At 43.7% G+C, this 17,799-nt stretch overlaps 1 protein-coding gene across 1 annotated transcript in view; it reads right to left on the bottom strand.

The window, feature by feature from the left end:
* Nucleotides 1–17,597, bottom strand: part of MYMK (myomaker, myoblast fusion factor) — a gene marked incomplete at its 3' end in the record, with an annotated part of 33,074 nt that extends 15,477 nt beyond the window's left edge. The window contains exons 1-2 of the mRNA XM_083368825.1: nucleotides 17,303–17,597; nucleotides 16,142–16,256 (exon numbers count right to left, since the gene is read on the bottom strand). Of these exons, the coding sequence (XP_083224951.1) occupies nucleotides 16,142–16,256; nucleotides 17,303–17,437 (250 nt within the window). The 5' untranslated portion in view covers nucleotides 17,438–17,597. The remainder of the gene's footprint in view (nucleotides 1–16,141; nucleotides 16,257–17,302) is intronic.
* Nucleotides 17,598–17,799: the final 202 nt, after the last annotated feature.

Below are 17,799 nucleotides of genomic sequence, written 5' to 3' on the forward strand. Positions count from 1 at the left end.
GTCATAGCAGAGAGTTCTGACAAAACGTGATCCACTGGAGAAGGAAATGGCAACCCACTCCAGTATCTTTGCCATGAAAACCCTATGGACAGTACCAAAAGGCAAAACGATAAGACGCTGGAAGATGAGCCCCTCAGGTTGGAAGGCGTCCAATATGCTACTGGGGAAGAGCAGAGGACTAGTACTTGTAGCGCCAGAAAGAATGAAGCGACTGGGCCAAAGCTGAAAGGACGCTCAGATGTGGATGTGTCTGGTGGTGAAAGGAAAGTCCGATGCTGGAAAGATTTTTTCTCCATAGGAACCTGGAATGTAAGATCCATGAATCAAGGAAAGCTGGACGTGGTCAAACAAGAGATGACAAGACTGAACATCGACATCTTAGGTATCAGCGAACTAAAATGGACAGGAATGGGTGAATTTAATTCAGATGACCATCAGGTATACTATTGCGGGCAAGAATCCCTCAAAAGAAATGGAGTAGCCTTCATAGTCAATAGAACAGTAGGAAAAGGTAAAGGTAAGGTAAAGGTTCCCCCGCACATGCATGCTAGTCGTTTCCGACTCTGGGGGCTCATCTCCGTTTCAAAGCCGAAGAGCCAGCGTTTGTCCGAGGACGTCTCCGTGGTCATGTGGCCGGCATGATTACACGCCAAAGGCGCACGGAATGCTGTTACCTTCCCACCGTAGTGGTCCCTATTTTTCTACTTGCATTTTTTACGTGCTTTCGAACTGCTAGGTTGCCAGAAGCTGGGACAAGTAACAGGCGCTCACTCTGTTACGCGGCACTTGGGATTCGACCCGCCAAAATGCCGACCTTCTGATTGACAAGCTCAGCGTCCTAACCCACTGAGCCACTGCGTCCCTTCAATACTGGGATACAATCCTCAAAATGACAGAATGATCTCAGTTCGAATCCAAGGCAAACCATTCAATATTACAGTAGTCCAAGTCTATGCCCCAACCACCGGTGCTGAAGAGGATGAAATTGACCGGTTCTATGAAGCCCTATAGCACCTTATAGAACTAACACCAAAAAATGATGTCCTTATCATCATGGAGGATTGGAATGCTAAAGTAGGAAGCCAAAAGATAACTGGAATAACAGGCAAGTTTGGCCTTGGAGTACAAAATGAAGCACAGGTTGATAGAATTTTGTCAAGAGAATATGATGGTCATAGCAAACACTCTTTTCCAACAACCCAAGAGACGGCTCTACACATGGACATCACCAGACGGTCAACACAGAAATCAGATTGACAATGTGCTCTGCAGCCAAAGATGGAGAAGCTCTATACAGTCAGTAAAAACAAGACCAGGAGCTGACTGTGGCTCAGACCATGAGCTTCTCATTGCAAAGTTTAGGCTTAAACTGAAGAAAGTAGGGGAAAACACTAGGCCACTCAGGTATGAATTAAATCATATCCCTGTTGAATATACAGTAGAGGTGACAAATAGATTTAAGGAATTAGATCTGATAGACAGAGTGCCTGAAGAACTATGGACAGAGGTTCACAACATTGTACAACATTGTACATCCAAAATCATCACAAAGAAAAAGAAATGCAAGAAAGCAAAATGGCTGTCTGAGGAAGCTTTGCAAATAGCTGAGGAAAGGAGGGAAGCGAAAGGCAAGGGAGAAAAAGAAAGATACGCCCAATTGAATGCAGAATTCCAGAGAATAGCTAGAAAAGATAAGAATGCCTTCTTAAATGAACAGTGCAAAGAAATAGAAGAAAACAATTGTCACTGCACGTTTTTTTTTGTTCGTCAGAAAGTTCATTTCTAACTGTACATTTCCCCTGCTCTCTGCACCTGTTGTGATAACTTATCTGGTAACCATAGTGAATCCCATATGACTAGTTATGTTATGGTTTCAGTCTGTTTAGTGCGCATGTCTAGAAAAGGTTCTCACAGTGTTTATCTTCATTGTTTTATTCACTTTGCTGTTACTGTCTGTTACGTTAGGATGTAGTCAGCTAGCTCTCTTTATAATATATATTTGGTTTTTATAGTTTTGTAAGTAAAAGGTATTTAGTAAGATTATGCGTCGTGTTTTTATTGCCTTCCTGCATGCACATCATGCATTCTCTGAAGCACGGTCCTTCACCCTCTACAAAGGTGCTTTTTACCTTGACATTTTGGTATCGAGGATGGTTTGATTTATGTTTTTAGAGATGCATGTTTCTGCGGCTGTTATCAGTTAGTTAGTGCTAGCGAGGCAGCGGTGATTAACTGCTGAAACATGTCAGGAAGGAAGCCACGGCTGAAAAGGAGTCTCTCTGTGGGGCATCTCCCTTCAACTTTAAGAACTCCGATAGCTTCAGCCACACGCCTTGGAGAAGACGCACCTGCTCCTGTCGACAATGCAAGGTCAGTCACTCCTTTTTCTACTTTTCCAAGCTCCCTGGCAGCTGTTTTTGAAAATGTTCACACTCCAGCGGCTCAAGATGAATTTCAAAGGCTTGGAGTGAAACCTAAATTTCAGCCGAAGGAAATTCCTTCTGCTCCTTCAAGCCCCAGGCAAACTATGCGAGATAGGGCTATGCAAGGCTACTGTGAACAAATTGGGGTTTTTGAAAGGCGTTTGCAGCAGGCAAAGGAATATGTGTCAATGGTTCAGCAATATGAGAGGAATTATGAGCATGAACCGGCCATATTGCCACACCCACAAGGAGAAGCCATATTGCCTCCTTCTTTCCCAAAGCCAAAGACACGCCCATCATTGAGTGTCATGCAAGACGAATGGGAACCGGAGGCTCCTATGTCACATGATTATGGGCTGTCCCAAAGGCCATACAGAGCCACAGTGATGCCTGAAGCAAATGTTATAGCACCATCTACTGGTGAAGCTGCATTAAGACATGAATTGGAGCTCTCACTCTTGCAACTGTCCATGGAGGAATCTTTGCTCAGAGATACAAGATTTCTGCCGTTATCTGAGGCTCCAGTCCCTGATGGTGCTAGGATTCCTGTTACTGTTGCTTCTCCTGTTAATATTGCTTCTATGCAAGTCCCTCTACCTGGCAGAACACAGCCATATTTATTTATTTAGTTAGTTATATTTATATACCGCCCTATTCCCTGAGGACTCAGGGCGGTTTACAGGGAATTAAAAATCCAAAATACAAAAATTAAGAACCAAATTAAAAATATTAAATTGACCCTGTACTCAATTAAAAAGAACCCCAAATTAAAAATTTCTCCTCAGTCTGGGCTCAAGAGCTCGAAGAGCCAGGTCTTCAGGCCCCGGCGGAATGATCGGAGGTCGGGGGCAGTTCTCAGCTCCACCGGCAGCTGGTTCCAGAGGGCAGGCGCTCCCACCGAGAAGGCCCTATCCCTGGGTGTCACCCGCCGGCAATCTCTTACCGGCGGGACCCTGAGCAGACCCTCCCTGTGGGAGCGCACTGGGCGAAGGGCGTTTGATGCTGGCAGCAGGTGTTCCCTCAGATATCCCGGACCCAGGCCATGTAGGGCTTTATAGGTGATAACCAGCACCTTGAATTTCACCCGGAGGGCAACCGGAAGCCAATGCAGCTCACGGAGTAGAGGTGTTACATGGGAGTATCGGGAAACCCCCATTACAACTCGCGCGGCCGCATTCTGCACCAGTTGAAGCCTCCGAGTGGTCTTCAAGGGCAGCCCCATGTAGAGAGTGTTACAGTAGTCCAGACGGGAGGTCACAAGCGTGTGAGTAACTGTGCGTAGGGCGTCTGGGTCCAGATAGGGACGCAACTGGCGCACCAGGCGAACCTGAGCAAAAGCCCCCCTGGTCACGGCTCCTATATGGTCTTCGAAATTGAGCCGTGAATCCAGGAGGACGCCCAAGTTGCGAGCCCTATCGACGGGGGGTAACACCTCACCCCCCATCATTAAGGATGGAATAACTTGGTTAACCCGAGATGCCGATATGCACAGCCACTCAGTCTTGGCGGGATTGAGACGAAGCCTGTTTCTCCCCATCCAGACCTGAACCGCCTCCAGGCACCGGGACATCATGGAGAGGGCATCACTGGGTTGGTTCGGGGTGGAAAGAAAAAGTTGGGTATCATCAGCGTACTGATGATATCCCACCCCAAAACCACGAATGATCTCGCCCAGCGGCCTCATATAGATGTTGAACAGGAGAGGCGAGAGAACCGACCCCTGAGGAACTCCACATGCAATTGCCACCGGGTTCTTATATGCGAAGGCCAGTGTCATCTGCAGGTTATGCTAATGCACCACCCCCAGCGCCAGCGCCTCCTGCTGGCCAGGGTGGAATAGCAGCTCAAAGACAGTCACAGCCAGCACCAAGACTACCGGCAGCTTCAATGCAACTGCCGCATGTCCAGGCACAGACGCCACTGGTGCCCCCTGCAGGTTATGGTCGGATTGCACAACCTGCACAGCCAGTGCCTCAATTGTATATTCCTCATCAAACACCTTCCATTGTACCACTGGCTGGTGATTCAAAATTAAAGAAGTCAGGACAGAATTACAGGGCATGGGTCAGTGAGGTTGGACTTTTGCTACGCAGAGAAGGTACTCACTTGATGGTGTTTAATCCTCCTGCCTGGCCATGGACTCCTGACATATGGGACTTGGATAATAGAGCATGCACAACATTATTGATGTCCATGGACACTGAATTGCAGCTCACGTTTTCACAAGATGCAACTGCCCAACAAATTTGGACTCAGTTAGAGACATGTTATCGGCCTACATCAATTGAGTCTACATGTTTACTTTTGTCTGAGTTCCATGGTTCCAGATTAAAACCTGGTGAACATATTGGAGCACATTTGACTAAAATGAAAGGTATTAGAAAACAACTGGGTGAAAAAGGCTATCCTATTGATGATTTTCAAATGATCAGCATTATCATCAATTCTTTGAATCATGAGTGGAAAGATGCTATTTCCAAGATCAAGTGCCTATTGCTCAACGCACAGTGGATCATGTATGCAGAATTTTAGCCATAGAAGAGGCACTCATGCAAGCTGCGCCACATTTAAGGGAACCACCTCCATCAAGAGCTTCAGCGAGGCGTGCCTTCCGTGGAAGGACCTACGTTCCAAGGATGCCAAGATGCTACATCTGCAATCGTGTGGGACATGCCACCCGGGATTGTCCCCAACGAGTTCCAGCGCCCGTCACATACCAGCCCAGAGGAACAGATTCCAGAGGAGGCAGAGGTAGAAGCGGACGACAAGGTCGTGGTCGTGGTTCCAAGCGTGATCCACAAGCTCCACTTGTCACATTGGTTGTGACCAACGATCCACAGCCTCAACCAGAGTACGACAGACGACTTCTTTGGACTTTGGACAGCGGAGCAGCATGTTACCTACAGAAAAGAGCTTTACACAGAGATGCACGAGCCTGAACCTGAACTTCGTGAACTTTACTCTTTTTCTAATCATCCTGTTCAGGTCATGGGAAAAGGAACTGTTTATATTGAAGAGCTCGGTGCTCTCATTCCAAATGTTTACTATGTTCCGTCTGCCAGTAGTAATTTGCTTAGTCAGAGTCATTTGTCTAGGTTTTCTCATTTTCAGGTCCACCATCTTGAAAAAGAAAGTTATATAGTCAAGGACGGAGATATTGTTGCTGAAACCATGTTGATTGGTGGTGTGTATTATTTAAAACCAAAGTCTAAGCAGCAAGAGCAGGCAAGTATACACGTTCCAAAAAGCACAGGCCCAGAGAGAGACGTCCCAGAGAGAGATCCTGTTGCTACTCCAAAGGTTCCTAATAATAATAAAAATACAAAAAACACACAGGTTGCTCACAGCAAGCCTGGGGTTCCTAATAAAAATGCTAATGTTGAGAATTCACTAACAGGTAAACCTTTGCATTCCAGGTGTATCCATAAGTGACACAGAAGATTGGGTCATGCCAGTTTCCGTGTTCTGAAGAAGATGCCAGAGTTCGCAAGAGGTTTGGATCTAAAGGGGTGTAAGGTGTTTTTGGACTGTGCTGTCTGCAAGAAAGCCAAATCCAAAGCAGCAGCAATTCCAAAACGCGCTACACGCCTGTCAGCACGCATTTTTGATTTGCTACACACTGACATAGTTGGTCCTTTTGCACCAACACTTGGTGGTAAAAGATATTTCTTGACAATCGTTGATAAATATTCTAGATATGGATATGGATATCCTATGAAAGAAATGGAGTTCTGCAAACCATGATGCGTTGCCTTCTTGAAGATGCTAACCTCAGTCTTCCATACTGGGGTGAAGCTATCAAATATGCTAACCATATCATCAACCGTACTTGGAGTAGTGTGATAAATCAGACCCCTTATTTCATGTTGTATGGATATAAGCCTGATCTCTCACATCTCCATGTATTTGGTTCCTATGCTATGGTCAATATTCCTTTAGCCCAAAGAAAGAAAGGGGGTCCTGCAGCAAAAAGGATGAGATTTATGGGCATTGATGATAATTCAAAATGGAGCAAATACATTGACTCTCATCATGTTATTGTGGTTTCACAATCTGCTACTTTTGAGGAAGATGCTGACTGGTCCAGGATTCATTCTAACGATCCTGGAGTTTATTTTCCTAGAGATGATGTTGCTGATGCCACGCAACCTGATGATCAAGATTCACAGGATAATGTTCCTTCCACGAGTTCTTCTCAACCTACTGTTCCGTCTTCGCAAGCCGCCGATGTTGCTGCTGGCGACAATGATGAAGACGAGGACGACACGGAAGAAGAATGGACGGTTGGCCCAAGACATTCCAAGAGGACCACAAAGGGAATCCCTCCAAAACGGTATTCGTGGCAAGTAACAAAAACACCTGTACCTTTGATTTGTAATGTTACACTTCCACCTGAGAAGTTCACACAGATCAAACATCTTCCTGAATCAGAGCAAGATAAATGGTTTGAGGCAATGCAGGCTGAAATGGACAGTCTAAAGAAACTCCAAGTGTTTACGCCTGCAAGCCCTCCAGCAAACAAGAAAGTTATTGGTACTCGATGGGTCTACAGGATCAAAAAGAAGCCGAATGGTGAGTCGTTGTACAAGGCCAGACTGGTAGCCCAGGGTTTCGCTCAACGTTATCCTGAGGACTATACAAATACATACTCACCCACAGTGCGGACTGAAAGTGTGAAAATTGCATTAGCCACTGCAACTATCCTTGGCCTGGAAGTTTTCCAGTTCGACATTGAAACGGCTTATCTACACGCTGATCTTGACGAGGACATCTACGTGAAAGGTCCTCCAGGTTTCAGACAGCAAGAAGGGGATACCTGGTTTCTACACAAAAGTCTTTATGGTCTGAAACAGTCTGGTTTAATGTGGTATTTATGTCTTTCTGACAAACTAAATTCAATGGGCTTTATTAAGTCCGAAACAGATGAATGCGTGTTTACTAAAAGATCCGGTAATAGGTATGAGATAATTCTTGTTTATGTCGATGATATTGTTTATATTGGTCCAAATAAGCAGATGAGTGAGGTTTTTGCTAAAGCTTTACAAAAGTTTTTCACATTGAAGTCTTTAGGATGTATTTACACTTATTTAGGTGTTCAAATTGCCAAAACTCAGAAGGGGTTTAGTCTCACACAAGAAGAGAAGATTGAACAACTGTTACATCACTGCAACATGGAGGACGCTAAGCCTGTGAGTATACCCATGCAAACTGACTTTCACGTTTTGGCACATGAACCAAGTCCTGAGTTCGAAGATCAAACACTATATCGCTCATTGGGTCGTTGCTGTATATTAGTAGTTGGACTAGACCCGACATTGCACTTAGTGTTAATCTGTTATCACGACACGTAGGCAAGGCAAAACAGTTTCATTGGACATGTGTTAAAAAGTTATTGCGGTATCTAAAACACACCAAAGACATGAAGTTGTTGTTGGAACCAACACATACTCACTATGCAGAGTTATGTTGTTATGCAGATTCAGATTGGGCGAGTGATAAGAAATCACAGAAAAGTACATCAGGTTACATGATGTTCTTAAATGGATGTCCTGTTTACTGGCATGTGCGTAAACAGAATTTTGTTTCTTGTTCCTCTACAGAAGCTGAGTATGCTTGTGTGTCTGATGCATGCAATTCTTTAACCTGGTTTGATGCTTTAGTCACAGATATCTGGACACATCCGATTCGACCGATCACAGTGATGGAAGATAATGAATCTGTGGTTTATATTTCTGAAACACGTTTTACAGGTTCAAGGTCCAGACACATTGACATCCGATATCAAAACATAAGGCAACTGGTTAAACAAGGTTTTGTGACATTACAGTATGTGCCTACACGTGATCAAATTGCTGATATGCTGAACAAACCACTTCCTACAGCCCAGCATGAGTATCTGCGTGACAAGATGTGCCTTACTTGAGTCTTCACTTTGCTGATGAAAGAAGGGGAATGTCACTGCACGTTTTTTTTGTTCGTCAGAAAGTTCATTTCTAACTGTACATTTCCCCTGCTCTCTGCACCTGTTGTGATAACTTATCTGGTAACCATAGTGAATCCCATATGACTAGTTATGTTATGGTTTCAGTCTGTTTAGTGCGCATGTCTAGAAAAGGTTCTCACAGTGTTTATCTTCATTGTTTTATTCACTTTGCTGTTACTGTCTATTACGTTAGGATGTAGTCAGCTAGCTCTCTTTATAATATATATTTGGTTTTTATAGTTTTGTAAGTAAAAGGTATTTAGTAAGATTATGTGTTGTGTTTTTATTGCCTTCCTGCATGCACATCATGCATTCTCTGAAGCACGGTCCTTCGCCCTCTACAAAGGTGCTTTTTACCTTGACAACAATAGAATAGGGAGAACCAGAGATCTTTTCAAGAAAATTGGAGAGATGAAGGGAACGTTTAATGCAAAAATGGGCATGATAAAGGACCAAAATGGCAGGGACCTAACAGAGGCAGAAGAGATTAAGAAGAGGTGGCAAAATTACACAGAAGAACTATACAAGAATGAGCTTAACGTCCCTGATAATCACAATGAGGTGGTCACTGACCTCGACCTCCTTTTATAGCCTCTCCTCTCCTTCGTCCTCCTTTTCTTTTCAATTCACCTCCAGGGACGGAAGTGCAAATCAACTGAAGCCAATCAGCTGGAGCCCTGCTGGCGCTCTTGGGTCTTCTGCCAAGCCAGACAGTCCTTCAGCTTCAGCTGCCTCTACCTCAGGCTTGGGTCACTTCAGCTCATTCCCCTCCCCTGCTACACTTGTCTAGGAGGGTCATGTGACACCTGCCATGTGCCAAACTACCACTGGTGGTATGCGTACTACCGGTTGAAAAGCCCTGTTGTAATGCAGCAACCTAATGGAATTTCAGGTCCTTCTGAAAGTTGGGGCAAGGCAGACAGAAGGACTCTAGGTGAATCAACATTAACAAGTCACTGCTTTTAATTGGCTTTAGACCCTCACACTGGAAACCCTATGGAGAATACTTTTCCTGCAGTTGAGGCTTTGCTCAGTTGAATCCTGAACCGGGTGAATAAAGAACCTTGTGGACATAAATGCTGGCAGCTGAGACTGAATCAATCCAGTAACATTAATTCCTAAGATTTCAACTATGCCCCATTCCTTCTGGGACCCATCTCTTTTTTAAATCTCTTCCTACATTGTTTCCTATCTTGATCAGCTGCAATTTTCTGCACTTTGATTTGACCATTGAACTGTTTTGTTTTAGAATAGAATAGAATAGAATAGAATAGAATAGAATAGAATAGAATAGAATAGAATAACAGAGTTGGAAGGGACCTTGTAGGTCATCTAGTCCAACCCTCTGCCCACGCAGGAGTCCCTACACCATTTCTGACAGATGGCAGTCCAGTCTCTTCTTGTAAGCCTCCAGTGATGAAGTACCAACAACATCTGAAGGCAGTCTGTTCCATTGGTTGATTGTTCTCACTGTCAGGAAATTTCTCCTTATTTCCAAGTTGAATCTCTTCTTGATTAGTTTCCATCCGTTATTTCTTGCCTGGCCTTTGGGTGATTTGGAAAATAGGTTGACGCCCCCCTCCTCCTCTCTGTGACGCCCCCTCAAATATTGGAACACTGCTATCATGTCTCCCCTGGTCCTCCCCTGGTCCTCTTCACTAGACTAGCCATGCCTGTAACCATTTTTCATATGTTTTAGACTCCAGCCCCCTAATCATCTTTGTTGCTCTTCTCTGCACTTTTTCTAGATTCTCAACATCTTTTTTGTAGTGTGCAGTATTCTAGGTGTGGTCTTACTAGAGTTTTATAAAGTGGTATTAATCCCTCACATGATCTTGATTGAATCTCTCTATTACTGCAATTTAGGATTGTGTTGGCTTTTTTGACTGCTGCGTCACACTGTTAGCTCATATTTAATTGATTGTCCACTAAGACTTCAAGATCCCTCTCCCAGTTGCTGCTAGTAAGCCTGGTTTCACCCAATCTATATGTGTAAATTTGGTTTTTCTTGACTAAGTATAAGACCTTACTTTTCTCTACGCCGAATTTCATTTTCTTAGATTGGGCCCAGTGTTCAAGTCTGTCAAGATCCCTCTGGATCTTGAGCCTATCAAAGAGGGTATGGGCTGTTCCTGCCAGTTTAGTGTCATTTGCAAATTTGATAAGTTCCCCTTCTATTTGCTCATCTAGGTCATTTATGAAGATGTTGAAGAGTACTAGGCCTAGGACAGAACCTTGTGGTACCCCACTCCTTACTCCTCTCCATGTGGATGTGGTGCCATTGAGGACTACACGTTGAGTACGGTTTGCCAGCCAGCTACAGATCCATCTGGTGGCGATGTTGTTTATTCCATCTTTTTTTTAGCTTACCAAGGAGTATCAAATGCCTTACTGAAGTCTAAGTATACTATATCCGCAGCATTTTGCTGGTCTACTAGTTTAGTCACTTTATCAAAGAATGAAATAAAATTGGTTTGGCATGATCTGTTTTTAACAAACCTGGGTTGACTACTGATTATAACTTTTTTTGCTTCTAGTTATTCGCAGATCTGTTTTTTTATTATCTTTTCTAGGCTCTTCCCAGGTATTGAGGTTAAACTGATTGGTTTGTAGTTTCCTGGGTCCATTTTTTAATCTTTCTTGATTGGGAAGCCCTTTCCCAATCCTCAGTACTTTCCCAGTGGTCCAGGATTTTTGAAAGATATGGTGCAATGGTTCTGCCAGCTCCTTCAAAACTCTGGGATGTAGTCTGTTGGATCCTGGTGATTTATGTTCGTCAAGATCAGACAGGTGTTTTACTTTATTCCTTTGTTTCTTCAATGCTTTGTCCAGTTATATCACTGAATTTTGTCTTAGAAGGTTACTTACATTTTCCTTGAGCTTTTTCTTGGCTTTCTAATTACAGTGCACATCCTGCTCTGTCTTGCTGCTGTCTTTTTTTACAGAAAGTAAAAGCATGTTGTGTGCACCAACATGGCTCTAGGGTAGAGACTGTGCATGTGAGGAAAAATGTATGTGACAAAAAAGGGGTGTGCTGCCACCACGTGGCTGTTTTGGAGAAATTACAATGTGGGCAGTCAGACCCTCCTACCCTATGATGTATTTCCTCTTCCCTCCCCTTTCTGGGATGGACTTCCTCCTCCTTTGTCTCTGGAGAAAATCCCATCCTGCATTGTCCAGCTAACATGTGACAACAGCAGATGTGCAGTCGCTGGGAATATTACCATTTTCTGACCTTGGAGATACCTTGGAAATATCTTGGAAATGCTGTACAAACGTCATCTTACTCTACATGCAATAAAGGTATTTCTATATGATAAAGGGTGTTTCCACGAGTTCAAACTATCTGAAGAGAGCTGTTAATGTTAAGGAAATCTGCTTATCTAGACCATAGCGGTCTTATCAAGAGATTAATTAATGCACAATGGCTTTGGATCCAGAATAGTCAGAAAATGGTAATATTCCCAGCTCCTGTTGTCTGCAAATTTCTGCAATCAAGCATAGTCAGAAGATGTGTTTTAATTCCTTTCTGTCTGCAATTAATATATGTGTATGCTTTCTACAATCAAGTTTAAAACAGTTAAAAATGTAATTTGAATTCCTTCTGTCTGCTTCTAAAGTGTGTGTGATTCTCTGCAACTAAAGCTCAGTTAAGAGTGCATGCCTGCATTTAAAATCCTGTGAACTCTTGTTTCTTTCTGTCTCCCTGTTGAGACCAGCAAAAAAGACCAGTTAAAATCTTACTGCTTCTCTGCCAGCAAGTTTTAGAGTGGCTGTAAATGCTAATGAACTTTTACTAAGTGCCTCAAATGCAAGATTTAGAATTTCCTGTCTTCTCCAAAAGAAAACATTGCCTCTCACCTAAATTGAGTAAATTCAGAGATTTACTGTTGAAAAACAATCTGTTTCAGAGCTATGCCTGCTAGTTTGCTAAGCTCTCTTTGTCCTGAAGATTGCTGCAGCCATAAGGAGCAATAAAGCAATTAGTTGCCCTGGTAACCTAGATCTTGGTTGCTGCTCAGTCAAAGAGACCCCCACTCTTGGAATCCAGGAGACAAAAGGCCAGCTTGAATTTATGCTAAGGCAGGCAGCGAACCCTGGTGGCCAAACTGAAATGCTTAAATGGTCTGCAAATTTGAAACGCATGTGAAAGCTTGTATATAGAGAGAGACTTTGATTCACACTTATGGCAAGCTATGCAAGCATTTTATATGAATAAGCAAGTGATTTATCGTACTCTAGCTATAAACTAGGAACAAAGAGCAAATTAACCTTCGTCAGACACAATTTACAGCCTATGGTTGATACTCTTAATACGGACAGGAAGTCCCTCGAGAGTTCCAGACCGGCTCACGACTAGTGGTCATAAGAAGGAACTATTTGCCTCACTTTGCGTCCAAATTCAAGCTAGAGACAATAACAGGCTTGCATTCAAACAGCGACCTCAAGTGGTCAAGGGGTGAACTTCGTTGAAGTACTCACCTACACAAGCAGCACCCCAGTGGCTGCTCAGCAAGTAAAGGCTTGTCCTCAGGCACGTATAGAGTGCCCCCTAGTGGTCAAAGGGTGAACTTTCCTTAAGTCCCTAACCACGCAGAAGGGTGCCCCTAGTGGCCAACAGGTGAACTTTCCGAAGTCTCTGACCACACAGAAGGCACCCCCTGGTGGTCAAAGAGCAAAGTTCAATGAATTTAGTCAAAAATAACTAGGAAGTTTTCTGTACCTGTCCTAGCCATGGAAATTGATGAACTAAACCAGCAAAGAGATCTCCTAGTGCAAGATGCAAAGAATAAGGCAAAAATCTGTATTGCTGAACCACATCAACTAAAGTCACAGTACGCTCTGCTAGATCCTCTTGCTCCAGGGCTTCAACGATATATCACAAGCTACTAGAGGCCTGTGCGCTTGTAGAAGAAAAGGATGCACTTGCTTCTTTTGTCAGGAAGGAAGCTGAAATAGAAGCCCAGAGAAAAGCCCGTCAAGCAAAGGAGGAAGCCCGAATGAAAATTCTGCAAATAGAAAAGGAATGAGCAGCTGCCCTGGCAAAGCTGAAGGTCTATGAACAAGCAGCAAAGAAAAACACTGATGTGGAGTGTTCCATCCCTATAGTAGTGGAAGATCCGATGGAATGCACCAGCCAATACATGCTAAAGCATAATGTTTGCAACAATGCAGAGCCATCTTCTACACTGCCTACAAATACCACAGAGACCCCAGAACTGCAAAGGCCTGTACTCCTTCAGCACCACAACACAAGTGCATTCTCTGCACTTTTCACTCACCACTCAGAGACCACAGAACTACAAGGGCCTACACCTCTTCAACAACACAGCACAGGTGCATCAGCCGTGCTTCCTACGGACAGCATAGAAGTACCGCACCTGCCAAGGCCTACACCTTCTCCATGCCAACATGCGGGTGCGTCAGCTGTGCTTCCTACAGACAGCACAGAAGCCCCAAGCCTGCCAAGGCCAGCACCTCTTCAATGCCCAGAAGCAGGTGCGTCAGCTGTGCTTCCTACAGACAGCACACAGACCCCAAGCCTGCAAAAGCCTGCACCTCTTCAACACCCAGAAGCAGGTGCGCCAACACTTCAAACTGCATCACCTCTTGCTGATGACAACATAATTTTTAGCAATGATCAATGGTTGAATCGACAGCCAGCACAAGCTTTAGAGAATAAACCGCAGCTGAATGCCTTTACAACATCACTCTATCCTGGTGCACCTCATCCTTATTCACCAGAGAACCTCCATACCCAAGGGGCCCAACAAGTTTCTTTGGCATCAAGGAGTGAGGGGTCAGATCGTTCTGACCATGCCAGGTACATGATTCGACAGGAGCTTCTCAACTCTAGCCCCTCAAAGTTTAATGACCATCCAGAAGGTCAAAGCAACCTTCAAACCTGCTATTGCTGATCTCAACTTCAACATCAGAGAGGAACTCATTCTACTCCTTTTCTTTCCCCCATTCTCATATTTTTTCAGGTTCATCAGTCACCATGCCTGGACGAACAATGACCCCAGCTTCAACTACCCTGAATCCAGTGTGCCTGCACCATCACCAAGGTATGTTAACACAGCAGCTCAACACAAAGACTCACGTGGAGCTGTGTCTACAAGAAAGACGAATAATCTCCGCCTCAATGGAGTGATTCAGGTGGTAGCATTTCACCTCCTGTACCATCTCCTCCTAAATGGAGCGATTCAGGTGGTGGGGATAAAGATCCCAATCATCACTGTCCTATTCACAAACTGCCTCACCCTCTTAGAAAATGTCACCAGCTTAGAGCAATGACTATACAAGAGCAGAAAGAATAAAACTTGGAATATACTACAGGTGGTCATTTTGTTAAAAATTGTAAAGCCTTTCTCAAGTGCACAGAATGTGATAGCGACAAACACGATACAGCTACGCATCCTGATCCACTTCCAGGCAATCCAGAGCAACCACCTGTATCCAACCCTGCTTCAAATTATGGCAGGGAGCAGCATGGCGGGGAGCAACAAAGTCACGCTCCAGTCACCAATGTTTCATCTTTACCCTATCTTCAAGTTAGAGACCTTGTTCTGTTTAAGGACCAACGACCTTAAGAATCGAAGGGCACCAAAAACTTTCATCAGACCATCACAGAACTTGTCCTGCTTTTGCCCTTGAAGACTGAACTTGTCGCCTTTCCTTGTTGAATCCTGCCTTCAAGAAGAAAAGTGCCTTCAACTTGATCCAGACTATTGAGGCCTGAAATGGCAATTGTTATTATTGCAATATGTAAGCATGTTCTTTTATATCTTTCAGGTCTTGAACACAACAAGCAAAACCTCAGCCTGAAATGGCAGTTTTTATTATTGCAATATGTATGCATGTTATATCTTATATTTCTCAGGTTTTATACCTCATATATCTCATGTTGATTTTTATAATTATCAGGTTTTATGCCTCATATGTATGCATGTTTATTTTATATTTCTCAGGTTTTTATGTCTATCTCAGGTTTATTACTTATATCTCTGAGGTATTTATGACAACTAGCAAACTACAAACATGTATTTGCATTTGTATAACTACCGTTATATGGTTTATATGGTGGTATTATGTAATACCAGACGGGGAGTGTGCTGCCACCACATGGCTGTTTTGGAGAAACTACAATGTGGGCAGTCAGACCCTCCCACCCTATGATGTATTTCCTCTTCCCTCCCCTTTCTGGGATGGACTTCCTCCTCCTTTGTCTCTGGAGAGAATCCCATCCTGCATTGTCCAGCTAACATGTGACAACAGCAGATATGCAGTCGCTGGGAATATTACCATTTTCTGACCTTGGAGATACCTTGGAGATACCTTGGAAATATCTTGGAAATGCTGTACAAGTCATCTTACTCTATATGCAATAAAGGTATTTCTATATGATAAAGGGTGTTTCCACGAGTTCAAACTATCTGGAGAGAGCTGTTAATGTTAAGGAAATCTGCTTATCTAGACCATAGAGGTCTTATCAAGAGATTAATTAATGCACAATGGCTTTGGATCCAGAATAAGGGGGACATGGACTTCTCTAGTAGCCATTTTTATTAGGAGGGGGTCTTGGAGCACTTTTTCTTAATGCTAGATATTGAAAAGCTGAGAGATTATAAGGTTCAAAGATTTCCTATGCAGTTTTGATTATTCCCCTCTTCAGATTTCCTTAATGCTCCCCCCCCCAGACATATACTCAAAAGAAGCAGCCATTCTTGCTTACCTATCAGTGAGACCCACATGGATAATGTGGTTCCAAAAATGCTAAAGTATTGCAGCAGATCATACTTCATGAAACAAAGGAAGATTAGCCCAGGGCCTTCACAGGCATGGCAGACCTGTTGAGAAACAGTTGCTTGTTTATTTCCAGGATTTCTATGGTAAAAATTGTAATTTTAAAAAGCTGCAACAGAATCCTCTTGTTTGAAAGACAATTAACCCTCCCCCTTTACTTTGTCAGGATATTCCAGTGGGCTGGTGTCATTGCAGAAAAAATCCCAATCATCTGTGGACAAAGGCTATAGTCTCAGAGGACAGAAGTAAGTTTTAAGATTCTTCGCAACTTATGTCATTAAAAGTTGAAACCAGTTCTCTGAAATGACCCGAAACAAAAATGTTAAACCATGCCAGACTTGATGGACCTCTGGCTCCTTGCCTGTCCTGACTTTTTTAATACTTTAATTAGGCACACTGCACCATAGGCATTGTTCAGAAATAAACAGCTTGGTGTTTTGATTGGCATCCACTCAGATAAACAACAAAGATTCATTGGATAAAAAGTATAGATGTATAGATGCTGAAAAAGTGGTCAGCGCTATGCAGGAACCACAAGTATTTCCTTCCATTTCTATCAGATGCGCAAATTACTGTCTTGGAAGAGAGCTGTAACTGATATGCTGTAGAGCAATAGAGGAGGGAGGGAGGGAGGGAGATAGAATGTTTTCCACAAGAACCTGAAACCTTGCCCATGAAAGTCCTGCAACACTTGGTTGTTTCTGCTGGCACCAACATTTTCTTTGAAAACTATCCTTGGCATTCTGTTTCTCTTCTTGTGTGTAAAGGATTTTTTTTCAAGCTGTTAAACAACTTGTTTTTTTCAGGATCCGAAAGGCAAAGATCCCTGGTTAAACTGGGACTTGGTTCATAATATATCATTGTCTCCAGAATTTAACAATCTTAGTCTGTTACAGCAAAAAGAACAAGCCTCAGACATGCATTGCAATTGGGGTGGGGGTGGGGTCTAACCAAATATGTTATGGGAAAAAGAAAGAAAAGCACACCGACATTACTTATACTATTTTCATGCAAGAATACAAAGCCACCCTCTCTCTTTTTTATGAATGAGAATTCTTATTCAAAAGTTTTAGTGGGAAGGAGGACTTACCAAGATGAAGAACATGGTGAAGAAGTAGACCATGGCCTCCATGTGAAACTGCCTTTGGGCTGCAATGCTGATGGTGGGGAGGAAGGCAAGGCTGCTGATGGTGGGCAGGAGGAACTTGGCAGCTAAAGAGCCCATTGGGAGGAGAGCAGCTCCTACCCCCCTGACTGCCCAAGAGACTGAGGAGCCAAGGCCAGGCCCTGGGTGTGCTGTGGAAAGGGCAGTTTGGACCAAGGACAGAGGACTTGCATGCCTCCTTGTCTCTTCTCTTCTTCAATGGAGAACAGTTGCTGAGAGCCCACCGGCTGCTCCTGTTCTCGGGTTCCACTTGAACAAATGGCCCCTTCCGTCTCCCAGGAGGAGGTTTCCCTCTGGAGCCAGCTGTCTTTGGAGCAACTCCTGAGAAGGGCAGATGGGGAGGAGGAGGAGGAGGAGATCATTCTTGGTCGCTGACTGAGCCCTTTGGAATGAAATGTTCCCTATTGGGGCAAATGTGTGGG

Source organism: Vipera ursinii, assembly GCF_947247035.1.
Source record: "Vipera ursinii genome assembly, chromosome: 8".
Classification (NCBI taxonomy): Eukaryota; Metazoa; Chordata; class Lepidosauria; order Squamata; family Viperidae; genus Vipera; species Vipera ursinii.